Consider the following 16,893-nt stretch of genomic DNA (forward strand, 5'->3'; position numbering starts at 1 on the left):
AGGTTCATCCATGTTGCTGCAAATGACATTATTTCGTTCTTTTGTATGGCTGAGTAATAGTCCATTGTAGAATACAGTGATTTTTAAATCATGTTTTCATGTTCTTAGAAATGGATATCATTACGTTTTTTTAACACCTTTATTAGAGTATAATTGCTTTACAGTGGTGTCTTTTTTCCTGCTTTATAACAAAGTGAATCAGCTATACATATAAATATATCCCCATATCTCCTCCCTCTTGCATCTCCCTCCCACCCTCCCTATCCCACCCCTCTAGGTGGTCACAAAGCACCGGGCTGATCTCCCTATGCTATGCGGCTACTTCCCACTAGCTATCTATGTTACATTTGCTAGTGTATATAAGTCCATGCCACTCTCTCACTTCGTCCCAGCTTACACTTCCCCCTCCCCATGTCCTCAAGTCCATTCTCTACGTCTGCATCTTTATTCCTGTCCTGCCCCTAGATTCTTCAGAACCTTGTTTTTTTCCCTTTGGATTCCATATATATGTGTTAGCATACGGTATTTGTTTTTCTCTTTCTGAGATACTTCACTCTGTATGACAGTCTCTAGGCCCATCCACCTCACTACAAATAACTCAGTTTCGTTTCTTTTCATGGCTGAGTAATATTCCATTGTATATATGTGCCACATCCTCTTTATCCATTCATCTGTCAGTGGACACTTAGGTTGCTTCCACGTCCTGGCTATTGTAAATAGAGCTGCAATGAACATTGTGGTACATGACTCTTTTTGAATTATGGTTTTCTCAGGGTATATGCCCAGGAGTGGGATTGCTGTGTCATATGGTGGTTGTATTCTTAGTATTTTAAGGAACCTCCATACTGTTCTCCATAGTGGCTGTGTCAATTTACATTCCCGCCAACAGTGCAAGAGGGTTCCCTTTTCTCCACATCCTCTCCAGCATTTATTGTTCGTAGATTTTTTGATAATGGCCATTCTGACCAGTGTGAAATGATACCTCATTGTAGTTTTGACTTGCATTGCTCTAATGATTAGAGATGTCAAGCATTCTTTCATGTGTTTGTTGGCAATCTGTATATCTTCCTTGGAGAAATGTCTGTTTAGGTCTTCTGCCCATTTTTGGATTGGGTTGTTTGTTTTTTTTGTTATTGAGCTGCATGAGCTGCTTGTAAATTTTGGAGATTAATCCTTTGTCAGTTGCTTCATTTGCAAATATTTTCTCCCATTCTGAGGGTTGTCTTTTTGTCTTCTTTATGGTTTCCTTAGCTGTGCAAAAGCTTTTAAGTTTCATTAGGTCCCATTTGTTTATTTTTCTTTTTATTTCCATTTCTCTAGGAGGTGTGTCAAAAAGGATCCTGCTGTGATTTATGTCGTAATGTTCTGCCTATCTTTTCCTCTAAGTTTTATAGTATCTGGCCTTACATTTAGGTCTTTAGTCCATTTTTAGTTTATTTTTGTATATGGTGTTAGGAAGTGTTCTAATTTCATTCTTTTACATGTAGCTGTCCAGTTTTCCCAGCACCACTTATTGAAGAGGCTGTCTCTTCTCCATTGTATATTCTTGCCTCCTTTATAAAAAATAAGGTGACCATATGTGCGTGGGTTTATCTCTGGGCTTTCTATCCTGTTCCATTGATCTATATTTCTGTTTTTGTGCCAGTACCATACTATCTTGATTACTGTAGCTTTGTAGTGTAGTCTGAAATCCAGGAGCCTGATTCCTCCAGCTCCCTTTTTTTTCTCAAGATTGCCTTGGCTATTCGGGGTCTTTTGTGTTTCCATACAAATTGTGAAATTTTTTGTTCTAGTTCTGTGAAAAATGCCATTGGTAGTTTGATAGGGATTGCATTGAATCTGTAGATTGCTTTGGGTAGTATAGTCATTTTCACAATATTGATTCTTGTAACCCAAGAACATGGTTTATACCTCCATCTGTTTATATCATCTTTAATTTCTTTCATCATGGTCTTATAGTTTTCTGCATACAGGTCTTTTGTCTCCTTAGGTAGGTTTATTCCTAGGTATTTTATTCTTTTTGTTGCAATGGTAAATTGGGGTGTTTCCTTAATTTCTCTTTCAGATTTTTCATCATTAGTGTATAGGAATGCAAGAGATTTCTGTGCATTAATTTTGTATCCTGCTACTTTACCAAATTCATTGATTAGCTCTAGTAGTTTTCTGGTAGCATCTTTAGGATTCTCTACGTATAGTATCATGTCATCTGCAAACAGTGACACTTTTACTTCTTCTTTTCCAATTTGGATTCCTTTTATTTCTTTTTCTTCTCTGATTGCTGTGGCTAAAACTTCCAAAACAATGTTGAATAGTAGCGGTGAGAGTGGACAACCTTGGCTTGTTCCTGATCTTGATGGAAATAGTTTCAGCTTTTCACCTTTGAGAACGATGTTGGCTGTGTGTTTGTCATATATGGCCTTTATTACGTTGAGGTAAGTTCCCTCTATGCCTACTTTCCGGAAGGTTTTTATCATAAATGGGTGTTGAATTTTGTCGAAAGCTTTCTCTGCATCTTTTGAGATGATCATATGGTTTTTCTCCTTCAGTTTGTTAATATGGTTTATCACATTGATTGATTTGCGTATACTGAAGAATCTTTGCATTCCTGGGATAAACCCCACTTGATCATGGTGTACGATCCTTTTAATGTGCTGTTGGATTCTGTTTCCTTGTATTCTGTTGAGGATTTTTGCATCTATGTTCATCAGTGATACTGGCCTGTAGTTTTCTTTCTTTGTGGCACCTTTGTCTGGTTTTGGTATCAGGGTGATGGTGGCCTCGTAGAATGAGTTTGGGAGTGTTCCTCCCTCTGCTATATTTTGGAAGAGTTTGAGAAGGATAGGTGTTAGCTCTTCTCTAAATGCTTGATAGAATTCGCCTGTGAAGCCATCTGGTCCTGGACTTTTGTTTGTTGGAAGATTTTTAATCACAGTCTCAATTTCAGTGCTTCTGATTGGTCTGTGTATATTTTCTATTTCTTCCTGGGTCAGTCTTAGAAGATTGTGCTTCTCTAAGAATTTGTCCCCTTCTTCCAGGTTGTCCATTTTATTAGCGTATGGTTGCTTGTAGTAATCTCTCATGATCCTTTGTATTTCTGCAGTGTCAGTTGTTACTTCTCCTTTTGCATTTCTAATTCTATTGATTTGAGTCTTTTATCTTTTTTTCTTGATGAGTCTGGCTAATGGTTTATCAATTTTGTTTATCTTCACAAAGAACCAGATTTTAATTTTATTGATTTTTGCTACTGTTTCCTTCATTTCTTTTTCATTGATTTCTGATCTGATCTTTATGATTTCTTTCCTTCTGCTAACTTTGGGGTTTTTTGGTTCTTCTATCTCTATTGCTTTAGGTGTAAGGTTAGGTTGTTTTTTGATATGTTTCTTGTTTCTTGAGGTAGGATTGTATTGCTATAAACTTCCCTCTTAGAACTGGTTTTGCTGCATCCCATAGGTTTTGGGTTGTCGTGTTTTCATTGTCATTTGTTTCTAGATATTTTTTTTTAACTTTATTTTTATTTTTATTTATTTATTTTTTTTGCGGTATGCAGGCCTCTCACTGTTGTGGCCTCTCCCGTTGCGGAGCACAGGCTCCAGACACGCAGGCCCAGTGGCCATGGCTCACGGGCCCAGCCGCTCTGCAGCATGTGGGATCCTCCCAGACCAGGGCACGAACCCATGTCCCCTGCATCGGCAGGCAGACTCTCAACCACTGCGCCACCAGGGAAGCCCTCTAGGTATTTTTTGATTTCCTCTTTGATTTCTTCAGTGATCTCTTGGTTATTTAGTAGTGTATTGTTTAGCCTCCATGTGTTTATATTTTTTATAGGTATTTTTCCTGTAATTGTTATCTAGTCTCATAGCATTGTGGTTGGAAAAGATATTTGATACGATTTCCATTTTCTTAAATTTACCAAGGCTTGATTAGTGACCCAAGATATGATCTATCCTGGAGAATGTTCCATGAGCACTTGAGGAGAAAGTGTATTCTGTTGTTTTTGGATGGAATGTCCTAGAAATATCAATTAAGTCCATCTTGTTTAATGTATCATTCAAAGCTTGTGTTTCCTTATTTATTTTCATTTTGGATGATCTGTCCATTGGTGAAAGTGGGGTGTTAAAGTCCCCTACTATGATTGTGTTACTGTCGATTTCCCCATTTATGGCTGTTAGCATTTGCCTTATGTATTGAGGTGCTCCTATGTTGGGTGCATAAATATTTACAATTGTTATATCTTCCTCTTGGATTGATTACTTGATCATTATGTAGTGTCCTTTGTCTCTTTAGTAGTCTTTATTTTAAAGTGTATTTTGTCTGATATGAGAATTGCTACTTCAGCTTTCTTTTGATTTCCATTTGCATGGAATATCTTTTTCCATCCCCTCACTTTCAGTCTGTATGTGTCCCTAGGTCTGAAATGGGTCTCTTCTGGACAGCATATATATGGGTCTTGTTTTTGTATCCATTCAGCCAGTCTGTGTCTTTTGGTGGGAGCATTTAATCCGTTTACATTTAATGTAGTTATCAACACGTATGTTCCTATTGCCATTTTCTTAATTGTTTTGGGTTTGTTATTGTAGGTCTTTTCCTTCTCTTCTGTTTCCTGCCTAGAGAAGTTCCTTTAGCATTTGTTGTAAAGCTGGTTTAGTGGTGCTGAATTCTCTTGGCTTTTGCTTGTCTGTAAGGGTTTTAATTTCTCCATCGAATCTGAATGAGATCCTTGCTGGTTAGAGTAATATTGGTTGTAGGTTGTTCTCTTTCATCCCTTTCAATATGTCTTGCCACTCCCTTCTGGCTTGCAGAGTTTCTGCTGAAAGATCAGCTGTTAACCTTATGGGGATTCCTTGTATGTTATTTGTTGTTTTTCCCTTGCTGCTTTTAATATTTTTTCTTTGTATTTAATTTTTGATAGTTTGATTAATATGTGTCTTTGTGTGTTTCTTCTTGGATTTATCCTGTGTGGGACTCTTTGTGCTTCTTGGACTTGATGACTATTTCCTTTCCCATATTAGGGAAGTTTTCAACTCTAATCTCTTCAAATATTTTCTCAGTCCCTTTCTTTCTCTCTTCTTCTTCTGGGACCCCTATCTTTCGAATGTTGGTGCATTTAATGTTGTCCCAGAGGTGTCTGAGACTGTCCTCAATTCTTTTCATTCTTTTTTCTTTATTCTGCTCTGCGGTAGTTATTTCCACTATTTTATCTTCCAGTCACTTATCCGTTCTTCTGCCTTAGTGATTCTGCTATTTATTCGTTCTAGAGAATTTTTAATTTCATTTATTGTGTTGTTCATCATTGTTTGTTTGCTGTTTAGTTCTTCTAGGTCCTGGTTAAACGTTTCTTGTATTTTCTCCATTCTATTTCCGAGATTTTGGATCATCTTTACTATCATTATTCTGAATTCTTTTTCAGGTAGACTGCCTATTTCCTCTTCATTTGTTTGGTCTGGTGGGTTTTTACCTTGCTCCTTCATCTGCTGTGTGTTTCTCTGTCTCCTCATCTTGCTTAATTTACTGTCTGGGGTCTTCTTTTCTTAGGCTGCAGGTTCGTAGTTCCTGTTGTTTTTGGTGTCTGCCCCCAGTGGCTAAGGTTGGTTCAGTGGGTTGTGTAGGCTTCCTGGTGGAGGGGACTCATTCCTGTGTTCTGGTGAATGAGGCTGTATCTTGTCTTTCTGGTGGGCAGGAGTGCGCCTGGTGGTGTGTTTTGGGGTGTCTGTGACCTTATTATGATTTTAGGCAGCCTCTCTGCTAATGGATGGGGTTGTGTTCCTGTCTTGCTAGTTGTTTGACATAGGTTGTCCAGCACTGTAGCTTGCTGGTGGTTGAGTGGAGCTGGGTCTTAGCATTGAGATGGAGATCTCTGGGAGAGCTTTCTCTGTTTGATTTTATGTGGAGCTGGGAGGTCTCTTGTGGACGAATGTCCTGAACTCAGCTCTCCCACCTCAGAGGCTCAGCCCTGACACCCAGTCAGAGCAGCAAGACCCTGTCAGCCACATGGTATCTAGAAAGACGTCTGGGAGAAACCACAGCAGGGCCAGCTGCTTAGCAGTTGCAGCTGTAACAGGAAGCTTATTTCTCCCTATGGATGGCGCAAGTTGTCCTGCAGGTGCAAGGGTGCCTCCTTGGTCCTAAGGAAACCAACTTCTTTTCACGCTCACTGTGGACTAGGTGCTGACATTGTGTTATTACATTTGTTTTTAATTAAATTAATTTTAAAAGCAAATACTCAAGCATATATATAAAGTTCTTTTTTTTCCAGATTCCAAGTAGCTTATGAAATCAAAATGCTACCTTGTCTTCCTAAAAATGATTCACCAAAAATAAACAAATAAATAAATAAATAAATTTTTTAAAAAAGAATTCTAGACCTAAGGAAACATGATGGAAGGAGCAATTGATTCCAGAAGTCAAGAGAGTAATATATTGAGAATTAGGAAGGCTTTACAGGGAAAGCACTACTGGTGGACTTTGAAAGGTATATAACTCCCCTTTTACATTTGAAGAGGGTTCTATGCAGGGGCTGGATGTTGGGTGGGACCAGATGAGCAAAGCACAGAGGAGAACAATTCCAAGGTATATTTGTTTCTGCTTTTGTTCTTTTAATAAATTTAATTATATTTATTTATTTTTGGCTGTGTTGGGTCTTCGTGGCTACATGTGGGCTTTCTCTAGTTGAAGAGGGCAGGGGCTACTCTTTGTTGCACGCAGGCTTCTCATTGCAGTGGCTTTTCGTTGTGGAGCATGGGCTCTAGGCTTGTCGGCTCAGTAGTTGTGGCTCCCGGGCTCTAGAGCGCAGGCTCAGCAGTCGTGGCGCACAGGCTTAGTTGCTCCACGGCATGTGGGATCTTCCCAGACCAGGGATGCAACCCATGTCTCCTGCACTGGCAGGCGGACCCTTAACCACTGCACCACCAGGGAAGTCCCTCCAAGGTATATTTGGGGGCTAAGTTTTCTATAGCTGAAGTTTAGGGTGCGGCGGCCAGTGGTGGCAGATGAAGCTTTACGATTGGAGCCACGTCATGGACCTCAAATGACATGCAAAAGCCTCCCTGCTCTCACAGCTACTTCTCTGGGGAGAATCACTTAAATGGGGCTGTTATTTGAATACCTAATACCACCTAACTCCACGTCCGCCTCCTCCCCCTCCCCCTCCATCCCTCAGAGAGAGAGAGCAAAATGCCCCTGCATTGGAACCTTGGACAACTTACTTCTCTCTGTACCCTGATTTCCTCATCTATAAATGGATATTAAAGGTAGTACCTACTCATTAAGGGAGTCACTTACAGCAGTATATGGGCATAGTCAGCAACATATGAGTGTTCGTTACATAAATAATGGATACAGCTCTACCTAGTAGAAAATCTCAAAAGATTGTTCTTAGTCATATAAGGAAAGGGAAGGATTTCAGATGTTTAGATCTCTGCTAACTCCCAACCTTGGGCTTAAGACTTTCCACATTACAAATTTAAGTATGTCACTACAGCCTTAAAGAACATAATTGCTAAAAGGACCGCTAGTGTGCCCTTTTATTTTAGAGCTCAGGTAGATGCTGCTTTTCCAGCCCTAGGAGCTGCTTACAGAGTTTCATTAAATGAGTACATTTCTAATTATGTATGGCATTATTTAAGACTTTGGAAATTCCTTGGCTTCTAGCTACAGCGTTTTGACATTTTCAGTTCATTACCAACTGTATATACACACCTATGAACCGTGGAAAAGTGATAATAGGTAAAATGTGGAATCTACATGAAATATTTTGAGACTTGACTTATGCACTTTCTGTTCTCCACGTTTGTAGTTGTTTTGGTTGTATATTGCTTCATAATAAACTTTACAGTAAAACATAATGTCTTTAAAACAACACTTTATTATTTTGCACAGTTCTGGGGATTAGGAAGGCCACCTGGACACTTCTCCACGTGGTGTTGGCTAGGATTAGCTCTTCACATTGTTCCTCATCATTCTCTCATTGTTCATTGGTTTAGCCTGAGGTTCTTTACATGCCAGCAGGGACCCAAGAGACTGAAGCAGCCCGTCCTCTTAAGGTCTACACAAAGAGTCAGCCTAGAAACACATCTGCTGCATTTGATTGGTCAAAGCAAAGCAGAAGGCCAGCCCAGATACTAGAAAACAAACTCCACTTTGATGGGAGGAGCTGAAAATATTGTGGCCATGATTTACAACCTGCCACAATAGCTTACCAAGTTAACTATAAAATTAAAATTGACCAAGGTGGTAAAATTCCAGATTCTGACTCCTGTCCCATACTTTTGCCCTAGAAATTTACTGCAGGATAGGAAGTAAACAGAGATACCAAGGAAAAGCACGCAGATGGCCTTCATCGGTTTTCTTTAACATTTATTTTTCCTTTTTTGTCTACGCCATGTGGCACATGGGATCTTAGCTCCCCGACCAGGGATTGAACCCACGGCCCCTGCAGTGGAAGTGCGGAGTCCCAACCACTGGACTGCCAGGGAAGTTCCCTTCATCAGTTTTCAAGCTGTGTATTTTAAAGCCTATTAGTGACATTTGACTTATGTAGTCAAATGTAGTCAGTTAGCTAGCACACACATTTCTTGCCTGCTAAAGCCTACACTCCTAGCTTCTCTGAAAACTAGGGCATATAGTAGTGTCAGTAATTAAGTGCAAGGATTTTGTAACAGGAGCTAGGTTTAAATTCTGGCTTTGCTACTTTGTGTGACTTTAAATTATCTAAAGTCTGTATTCCTCAGATTCATCCATAAAACAGGGATGTCCATCTGGCAAAGTTTTTGTGAAGATTAAGAAAGATAATGTATTCAAAAAAAAAAAAGAAAGATAATGTATTCAGAGATGAGCAGAAGGCCTGGCACTTGGTAAGCATTCAGCAAGGTTAATAATTTTTATTAGATAGGCCTGAGTCTGCATGAAGGTGTATTGATGCCTTAAGATTTGCATATAACTCTTGCAAAGGGGGGCACTTGGCATTAGGGACTTCACAAACACTCTAAAACAGTGAAGCCACCCCAAGAAGCTTTTGGACTATAGCTTTCTAAATTTTCTTGAGTGCCTTTCCTGACTTTTTTTTTTGGGGTACCCATGAATTTCCTCTTGGCTTGCTTTGCTGCCCCCTTCTGACAGAATGGGGAAGAGTTCCATGATGTCCCACCTCTACAGCCACTGAAACTGCTAAAACCTATCAATGTCAAAGAATCCAGCTTTCAAAAGCCTTTGGCTGTAAATTCAAGTGAATTCACATGGAAGCAAAGTCTAACTGTAAAATTTCTACATATAAATTTTACTTTATTTCTGTTACATGGAAATCGATATTGACAGATGAAATAATATTAAAATGGATCAATCCATTTTCAATCTTTAGATTGAAAAGATGCCAAGAATACTTTGTTATTCTGAATGGCAATAGTAAATTTCCTATAAACTTCATTTTACCTTTCTGAAACAATAAAATGTATACATATATAATTTTAATTTAAAAATTGTTTTTCTAGGGAATTTCCTGGTGGTTAGGACTCAGTGCTTTCACTGTGGAGACCCCGGTTCAGTCCCTGGCCGGGGAACTAAGATCCTGCAAGCCGCGAGGCGCAGTGTGATCAGAAAAAGAAATAAAAATGGTTTTCTAATGTTAATCTCAGCTAATCTCTGCACATTTCAAATTACACAATACATGTAGTGCGCCCGCATTGGTATTTAAAATTTTTTGCATGGAAGCTGCATGAAAATGTTATTGTATAATTAATTGAAATACAATGAGAAATGCTAAATACTTAGATTTTATATTATTTAATACAGTAAATTATTTAATGCTTTCTCACATTTTAGTTTTAGAAAGTATTGGAAATATTCTAACAGGTTTACATATAAGTTGATAAAGCTAAAATTTAAAAACTATAATACTTTAAAATATCACAGATGTATTGTACATTTGTGTACTTACTATAAAAAATCCTACTAAAATATTTTTCAGTCAGGAAAACAATGTTTTAAGGAGAAATTTAGAACTACTTTTCTGTTTAATGTTTGGCTATTTGGGTATAAATCTGTAGTAGCTAAAGAATATGTTCTTGCTGAAATGTTGGCAAGAGAGTTAAGTCACAAATACTATTACATTAAATCACGATTATAGTACATAGGCCATCTTATCTCTAAAAAATGAAAAATGGCTGGAATCTTTGGAATTCCCTTCCCCCACTAACTCAACAAAGCCCAGATTTGTTGTAGTTTAAAACACTGAGACACATCTTCTTGAGCTACCCAAGCATAGCTGCTTTTCACTGATTAAATTGTTCACAATATAATTGGTCATCTGCATATCATGCAAGATTTGTGCACCTTAAAGACAAATAGCGGGGGAAACAGACTACAGCAAATCTGTTTAGAAAATACAGCTTATATTCAAAACTAGAGCTACTTTTAGCACAATATATTGAATGGATATGTACCAAAATTTTTGTTGAAGTTTTCACAATTCTCCATCTGCCAGAATTGAAAATACGAGCTTCTGCCATTTAAGAGCTGTGTAACAAAGGTCTAAAATTGGAGAACAGAGTATTAAAAAACTGAAATTAATTCACATCTGATTATTTAGAAAGCTATTAAATGTGGATGTGAACATTTGATATCTCAAATAACGTCACTAAAAGCAGGCAATTAGGAGACATCTGTGTAAGAAAACAAAAACAGCAAAAACTTTTCCAAAACTAGCACAACAGTGATTTAATTAAATTTAATTCTATATTTAGGATTAAAATAGAATGACTTCACAGATTGCAATCAAGACCACCAAAAATGTACTTCAACAAAAATATTATAATCAGAACACATTTTAAGACTAAATATACTTAAGATGTCATTCTTCACTTGAATTTCTCTCAAAAGCTTCAGATAGCAAATTGCATTATTTTTATTGCTTCCCTTCTCATTTAGCACAAAATCGTCTCTCTTTAGTTTAACTATGTGCCCATTAATAGACAAATGGATAAAGCAGATGTGGCGTATACATACGATGAATATATATTACTCGGCCATGAAAAAGAATGAAAATTTGCCATTTGCAACAACACGCATGGAACTAGAGTGTATTATGCTAAGTCAGACAGAGAAAAACAAATCCTGTACGATTTCACTTATATGTGGAACCTAAAAAACAAAAACGAACAAACCTACCAGAAACAGATTCACAGATAGAACAAACTGGTGGTTGCCAGAGGGAAAGGGGTGGGGGGATGAGTGAAATCAGTGGAGATTAAGAGGTACAAACTTCCAGTTATAAATGAGTCACAGGGATGTCGTGTACAGCACAGGGAATACAGTTCAATAATATTGTAGTAACTTTGTATGATTACAGATGGTAACTAGACTTACCGTGGTGATAATTTTGTAATGTATAAAAATATTGGATCACTATGTTGTACACCTGAAATTAATGTAATATTGTAAGTCAATTATACTTCAGTTAAAAATTGACACAGGCAATGGCGTTAAAAAATGTTTTAAACAATAAAATAAAAAAAAGAATTTCATAGTTTCAGCTATTTGAAGTGACCACAGGGGTTTAGGACATACAGTTATGTAAATTTGCTCAGGTAAAAACTCAACCACATGTCCTACGAGGCTGTTACCTGAGAGGAAGTCACTTAGCTAATGACTGAGCCTAGCTCAGCACTGACATATGACTATGGCTTTACTGCTCTCTGTTTACCAATATTAGGAGAAAATGTCCATAAAGTGAAAAATACTAGAGTGAAAAATACTATTTGTGGGGGCTTCCCTGGTGGCACAGTGGTTGAGAGTCCGCCTGCCGATGCAGGGGACACGGGTTCATGCCCCGGTCCGGGAAGATCCCACATGCTGCGGAGCGGCTGGGCCCGTGAGCCATGGCCACTGAGCCTGCGCGTCTGGAGCCTGTGCTCCGCAATGGGAGAGGCCACAACAGTGAGAGGCCCGCGTACCACAAAAAAAAAAAAAAAAAAAAAAATACTATTTGTGAAAAATTGCTTCCAAAAGAAAGGTAACTGATAGTGTTAGGATGGAAAAGGAAAGATTAAAGATCTTTGTAGCATTAGCTGTAAGGGAGAGGATTTGGATAAAGTGGCAGGATAAATTTGCTAGTGGTTTATCTCAGACACAAATGACCTTATATACTTTATATAGAAAAATAAAAATGGGTAACTTTATTGAGTGTTCTAGGCAATATAAAAATCATTGGGAGAAAGCTAAAGGTGGAAAAAGGCAGAAGTTAAAATATAAAGATAGGCAATGGAACAAAAAAAAAAATCTAGTAATTGACTCGGATCAATGAATATATAACATATGACAAGACTATATATTTAATGGAGGAAGGACATTAACTGGTGATTCATAAAAGGAAAAAGAAATCTACCTCACACTCTATACAAAAAAGTTAATTCTGTAGCTTTACATAAAAACATAACATAAAAATATAAATAATAAAGCTTCCAGAAAACTAAAGAATATCTTTACGATCATGGGGTGGGCAAAGATTTCTAAAAGAGGACACCAAAAAGGAGTAATTATAAAAGACTGATAAATTGGATTTAATTAAATTCAATTAAAACAAACAAAAACAAACAAAAAAACACCATTAGTAGAGTGAAAAGGCAAAGCACAGGCAAACCCACTTGGAATATATAAATAATTCCAACAAATCAATAAGAAAATGACAAACAACTAAATAGAAAAACAGGTGCAAAGTTGCCGGATGATAGGATATCTGCATACTCAGCTTTAGTAGATACTGCCAAACAGTATCTGCTGGAGACTTGAACAGGTCCTTCACAAAAGTGAATATCCACATGGTCATAAACACATGAGAATGTGCTCAACCTCGTTAGTCAGGAGGGAAATATGTTAACAATCAGAACCACCACTTTGGAAAATTGTTTGTCAGTATCTACAGAGCTGAATATATATGTGCATACTCTATAATCCAAAAATTGCACTCCTGGATATATACCTAACAGATTCATATATATAAGTGTACCAAAACACATTTTCAAATGTTTGTAGCAACAAAATTTGTAATTTTCCCAAGCCAAAAACAATCCAAATGTCTATTAGTAGCAGAATGAACAAACTGTGGTATATTCATACAATGCAAAACTCTAGCAATGAAAAATGAACAAGCAACTGCTACACGTATAATAATGAACAAATCTTAGAAGCCCCAGGGGAAGCTTCTCAGTGGCTGGTCCTGTTCTCCTGCTTGACCTAGGGGTGGTCACACTCATAGGAGTGTATACTTTGTGGTGGTTAATATGCTTTTTGCACCCTTCTGAATACATGTATACTTCAATGAAGAAGTTCCAATGCAACTCCTTCCCAAGAAAAAAATCTTTACAAATGATTTTAGTGCCATATTATACAAACCATAAAGTGTATGGAGACTAAATTTTTTTTCAGTTATACTTTATTTCAGTTTAAATTTTATTAAGAAAATGATATGCTATAGAGGTGTTTGTGTCTTATGACTGTCAAAGGTCCACTATATTCACATTTTTTGAAGAAATATATGAGAAAAATGTGAATTCTAAGACCACTGAGCTTTATAAATTTTCCGACATGAAATCATAGTATTATTTTCTCTTCCACAACAATCCTCTTTCTGTTCATATACGATTACTTTATCTCACTTTAGTCTCATAATTTCTTCCCTCTTTTATATGCAGAGGGAAAATACAGATGTCTATCAGCTTTGATCCATGATGTCAAAATTCAAACTTGGTACTCACGGAAAGGGCCTCTGCACCAGTGCAGGATGGGAAGAAACCAGTCCCCTTTTCCCAGCTGCACCTTTGTTTGGTGTTTTCCAGGCATCCCAGGAGGCAACAATGAGAAGGCTAAGAATGCCTAGGGCTGACTCCAGGATAAGTATTTAGAACTGCAAAGCCATGTTTCTGCAGAAGGTGCTCCCTATTCTATAATGAAGAAATTAAACCCCATTCACACTCAGGACTTAAAGATAAGACTGAGCTGGGAGGAAGGTGGATATTAAGTCTAATTTCCCACAAAAGAGGAATGAAAAACCAAAACAAGTAGGCACTGTAAAATTGTTTTTGTCTTTTTAATGGCAGGTCAAATATCCTGAAACATACATATATTCTGATAGTCTTCTAATCCCAGTTGAGTTCAAATATTAAAGTAACACACACGAGCTAAGAGAATTCAATATTGTTCCAAGGCACTTACTGAATCTCCATGACTAGATGAAAACAAGGACAATTAGGATGGACAATTAGACAGTTTATAATATAAAAATAACTTTTTGCTTACAATTTACAAAATGTATTATTATTACAATCTTTGATCTCTGATAACCTGTAATGCTGGCTGCATGAATCCAGCAATTTTAAAATTCAGAAACTATTTTCTAAAACTTCAGGGCAAATAATTTACAAATAAGGTACACAAAGATTTAGACCATGCAGAAATTTCTTACATCTTCTGTTAATAATATTTTATGACTGTAACTTTATCAAATTATATACCTACTTGCCCTGTACATATACAAAATAATGCATACATGATAAAACATTAGCAAAAGAGTAGTCCTTAAACTCAATTTATCATAAAAGTATTACTATATTAACATGTCTACAAGCAGCGTGTAACAGGGTTAAGAGACATTAAGGCAATAATACTTGAAGTTACAAAATAAACCGTATGTAATACTTTTTCCTAAGTGTAATATAAGGCAGGTAGATGGTCCCAGCAAAAAACACTAAGGTAACAATCTACACTGCTGTTAGTCCCACATTTTTAAGATGGAATACTATAAATCTGGCTTTCAGTGGCACTTGAATTTTCCAGTATAATTTAAAGTGTCTTTTAGTTCCCTGAATCATGTCCATTCTGAAGGTGGATCTCTTGGTCCTTTGGGTTTTCCACAGCGATTACCAAAACCTATAATCAAAATACCACAATAATTCTCTAGTGTTCAGAAATATTTTTACACTGTTAAGCTCATGTCTGTAGACATTCTTATTTTCTGTAACAAATAAATTTCCATATGGAAATTTAGAACTTAAACTAAACAAATCTCTACAAACACAAAACAACTCTTAATTTGTTCTGGGTAGTTGAAAATAATTGCTTCTTTTATAAAAATAAAATCAATTCTATCAAAATGTAAGAAAAACAGCTAAGATATTTTAGTCTTTCCAACTCAAAAGATTTGTTTACATACTGCAGTTTTTTATATTTTACTTTTTAACCTCAGTACGAAACAGAATAAATTGGTTCATTTGTTTCATAATTAATTCCAAGCAACTTCGACGCTCCATGTTTTATTCTTGGCAAGTGCCATTTTAAGAACCTGAATAAATCATAGCACAAAGATAAACTTGGCCTTAAGGAAATTCTGGAACGATGGCAAATAACTTTTTTTCATTCTTGCCAGCATTAACTACACAATTACAGTTTTTAAATTAGCTAATAAACAAATTACCAATCTCTGTGGCTTCTGTTGGACTTTCTGATATTTGATCTTTCTTGTTACTGAAAGTAGGTGGACATTCTGTACAAGTCTCTGTATGAATACCTCGTGCTGGATGGTCTAAAATGCAAATCAAAGCCACTGTTAGTCATAATCATGTGTAGCATCATAGGTAGAAGAATCCTCTAATTGTTTTAATGTGGGCAGTTAGTTAAAAGAGCAAGTTTTTTCTTGAGCATCAAAATTTTAGAGGCCCAGATAAATATAAATGCAAGGGTAATGAACACAGGAAATTATATTAGGTGTTCTTGCAGGCACCTAGAAATGTGCAGCAAGTACTTCTGCTGTGTGACGATTCTCCTTATGCTCCTACTTTAACTGCAACTGAAATGCCTTTATATGGAAATCAATGGCAAACAAGTTCATAGTTTATTAATGGACTTAACATTTGTGCTTAAAAGTAGTAATTCTTTTAAGATTTAGCATTGCTTATATTTTAGTTAGTTATTTAACTGCCAATGCATAAGATTAGTAACAAAAGAAATCAACTACTATGATTCAGGCATTCTTTCACCACCTTCATCACATCCCCTACACCCCCTTTAAGGAACTTTTCTGGAAACTTGGAATACAAGTCAAATAACAGACAATCCGTGTCCTCAGGTGCTTACAGTCTAGACAGGGGTCAGCAAACGTTTTCTGTAAAGGGCTAGAGAATATTTCAGGCTTTGCAAGCCACATACGGTCTCTGTCACACATTCTTCATTGACTTTTGTTTCTTTGTTTTTATTTTTAAACAACTCTTTAAAATGTAAAAATAATTCATTCAGCTCAAGGGCGGAATAAGAAAACAAGCCACAGGCAGGATTAGGCCTGTGGGATACAGTTTGCTAACCCCTGGTCTAGTAGGAGAGACAGACAAGTACCTTACTTATTACAGTAGTGTGATAAGGTTTATAATAAATGGGGACAGAAAGGAGAGGCATGTAGACGAAACTAGTGGCGGAGAGGTATTCAGGGTTGGCTTCTATGAGGAAATGATGATTTAGGCTAAGAGCCTCAATTTCCTCAATGAAGTAAAGGGTCTACTACTGGGTAAGAGTTAGTGGGATTCATGGAGAAAATAAAGATTTGGAAAATTCAGGGGAAATAAAAAGGGTATAAACTAGAGCATGTAAGATAACCAAGCAACACTGAGGGCTCAACCGTGGATCAATCCTAGAACTGTATGCTCAATCTGTAAAACAGCCAAGTTCCCCAGCAGCATTCAGTAATCCTGAGGGATAAAGTAAAATGGTATGGGAATTAGGGGCAAGAAAGTTAAGGATAACTGTGAGTGTGACTAGAGTGATGGAATCTAGATTGAATAGAGAAGGAAGAGAAACCAGAAAGGAGTTAACAGATGCTAAGAAAATAAAAGACCCAGGGATCTAGCCATAGCAGCAGTA

At 37.1% G+C, this 16,893-nt stretch overlaps 2 protein-coding genes across 7 annotated transcripts in view; one reads left to right on the forward strand and one right to left on the reverse strand.

The window, feature by feature from the left end:
* Positions 1-16,893, forward strand: part of LOC308622441 (uncharacterized protein) — a 92,014-nt gene that overhangs the window by 35,771 nt on the left and 39,350 nt on the right. The window contains exon 3 of one of the 4 annotated variants that reach the window (XR_014016632.1): positions 9,483-9,693. The exons of the other annotated variants lie outside the window; for them this stretch is intronic. The gene's annotated coding sequence lies outside the window, so the exon portion shown is untranslated. Of the gene's footprint in view, positions 1-9,482; positions 9,694-16,893 lie in introns of those variants that run through there. 4 annotated transcript variants of the gene reach the window in all.
* Positions 14,051-16,893, reverse strand: part of PTPN12 (protein tyrosine phosphatase non-receptor type 12) — a 91,234-nt gene continuing 88,391 nt past the window's right edge. For all 3 annotated transcript variants that reach the window (XM_081243882.1, XM_081243883.1, XM_081243884.1), the window contains 2 exons: positions 15,458-15,565; positions 14,051-14,913 (listed from right to left, as the gene is read on the reverse strand). In XM_081243882.1, coding sequence (XP_081100008.1) covers positions 14,852-14,913; positions 15,458-15,565 — 170 coding nt within the window. In that variant the 3' untranslated portion in view covers positions 14,051-14,851. The remainder of the gene's footprint in view (positions 14,914-15,457; positions 15,566-16,893) is intronic.

The sequence above is a fragment of the Mesoplodon bidens genome (genome assembly GCF_964165515.1).
Source record: "Mesoplodon bidens genome assembly, chromosome: 9".
NCBI lineage: Eukaryota > Metazoa > Chordata > Mammalia > Artiodactyla > Ziphiidae > Mesoplodon > Mesoplodon bidens.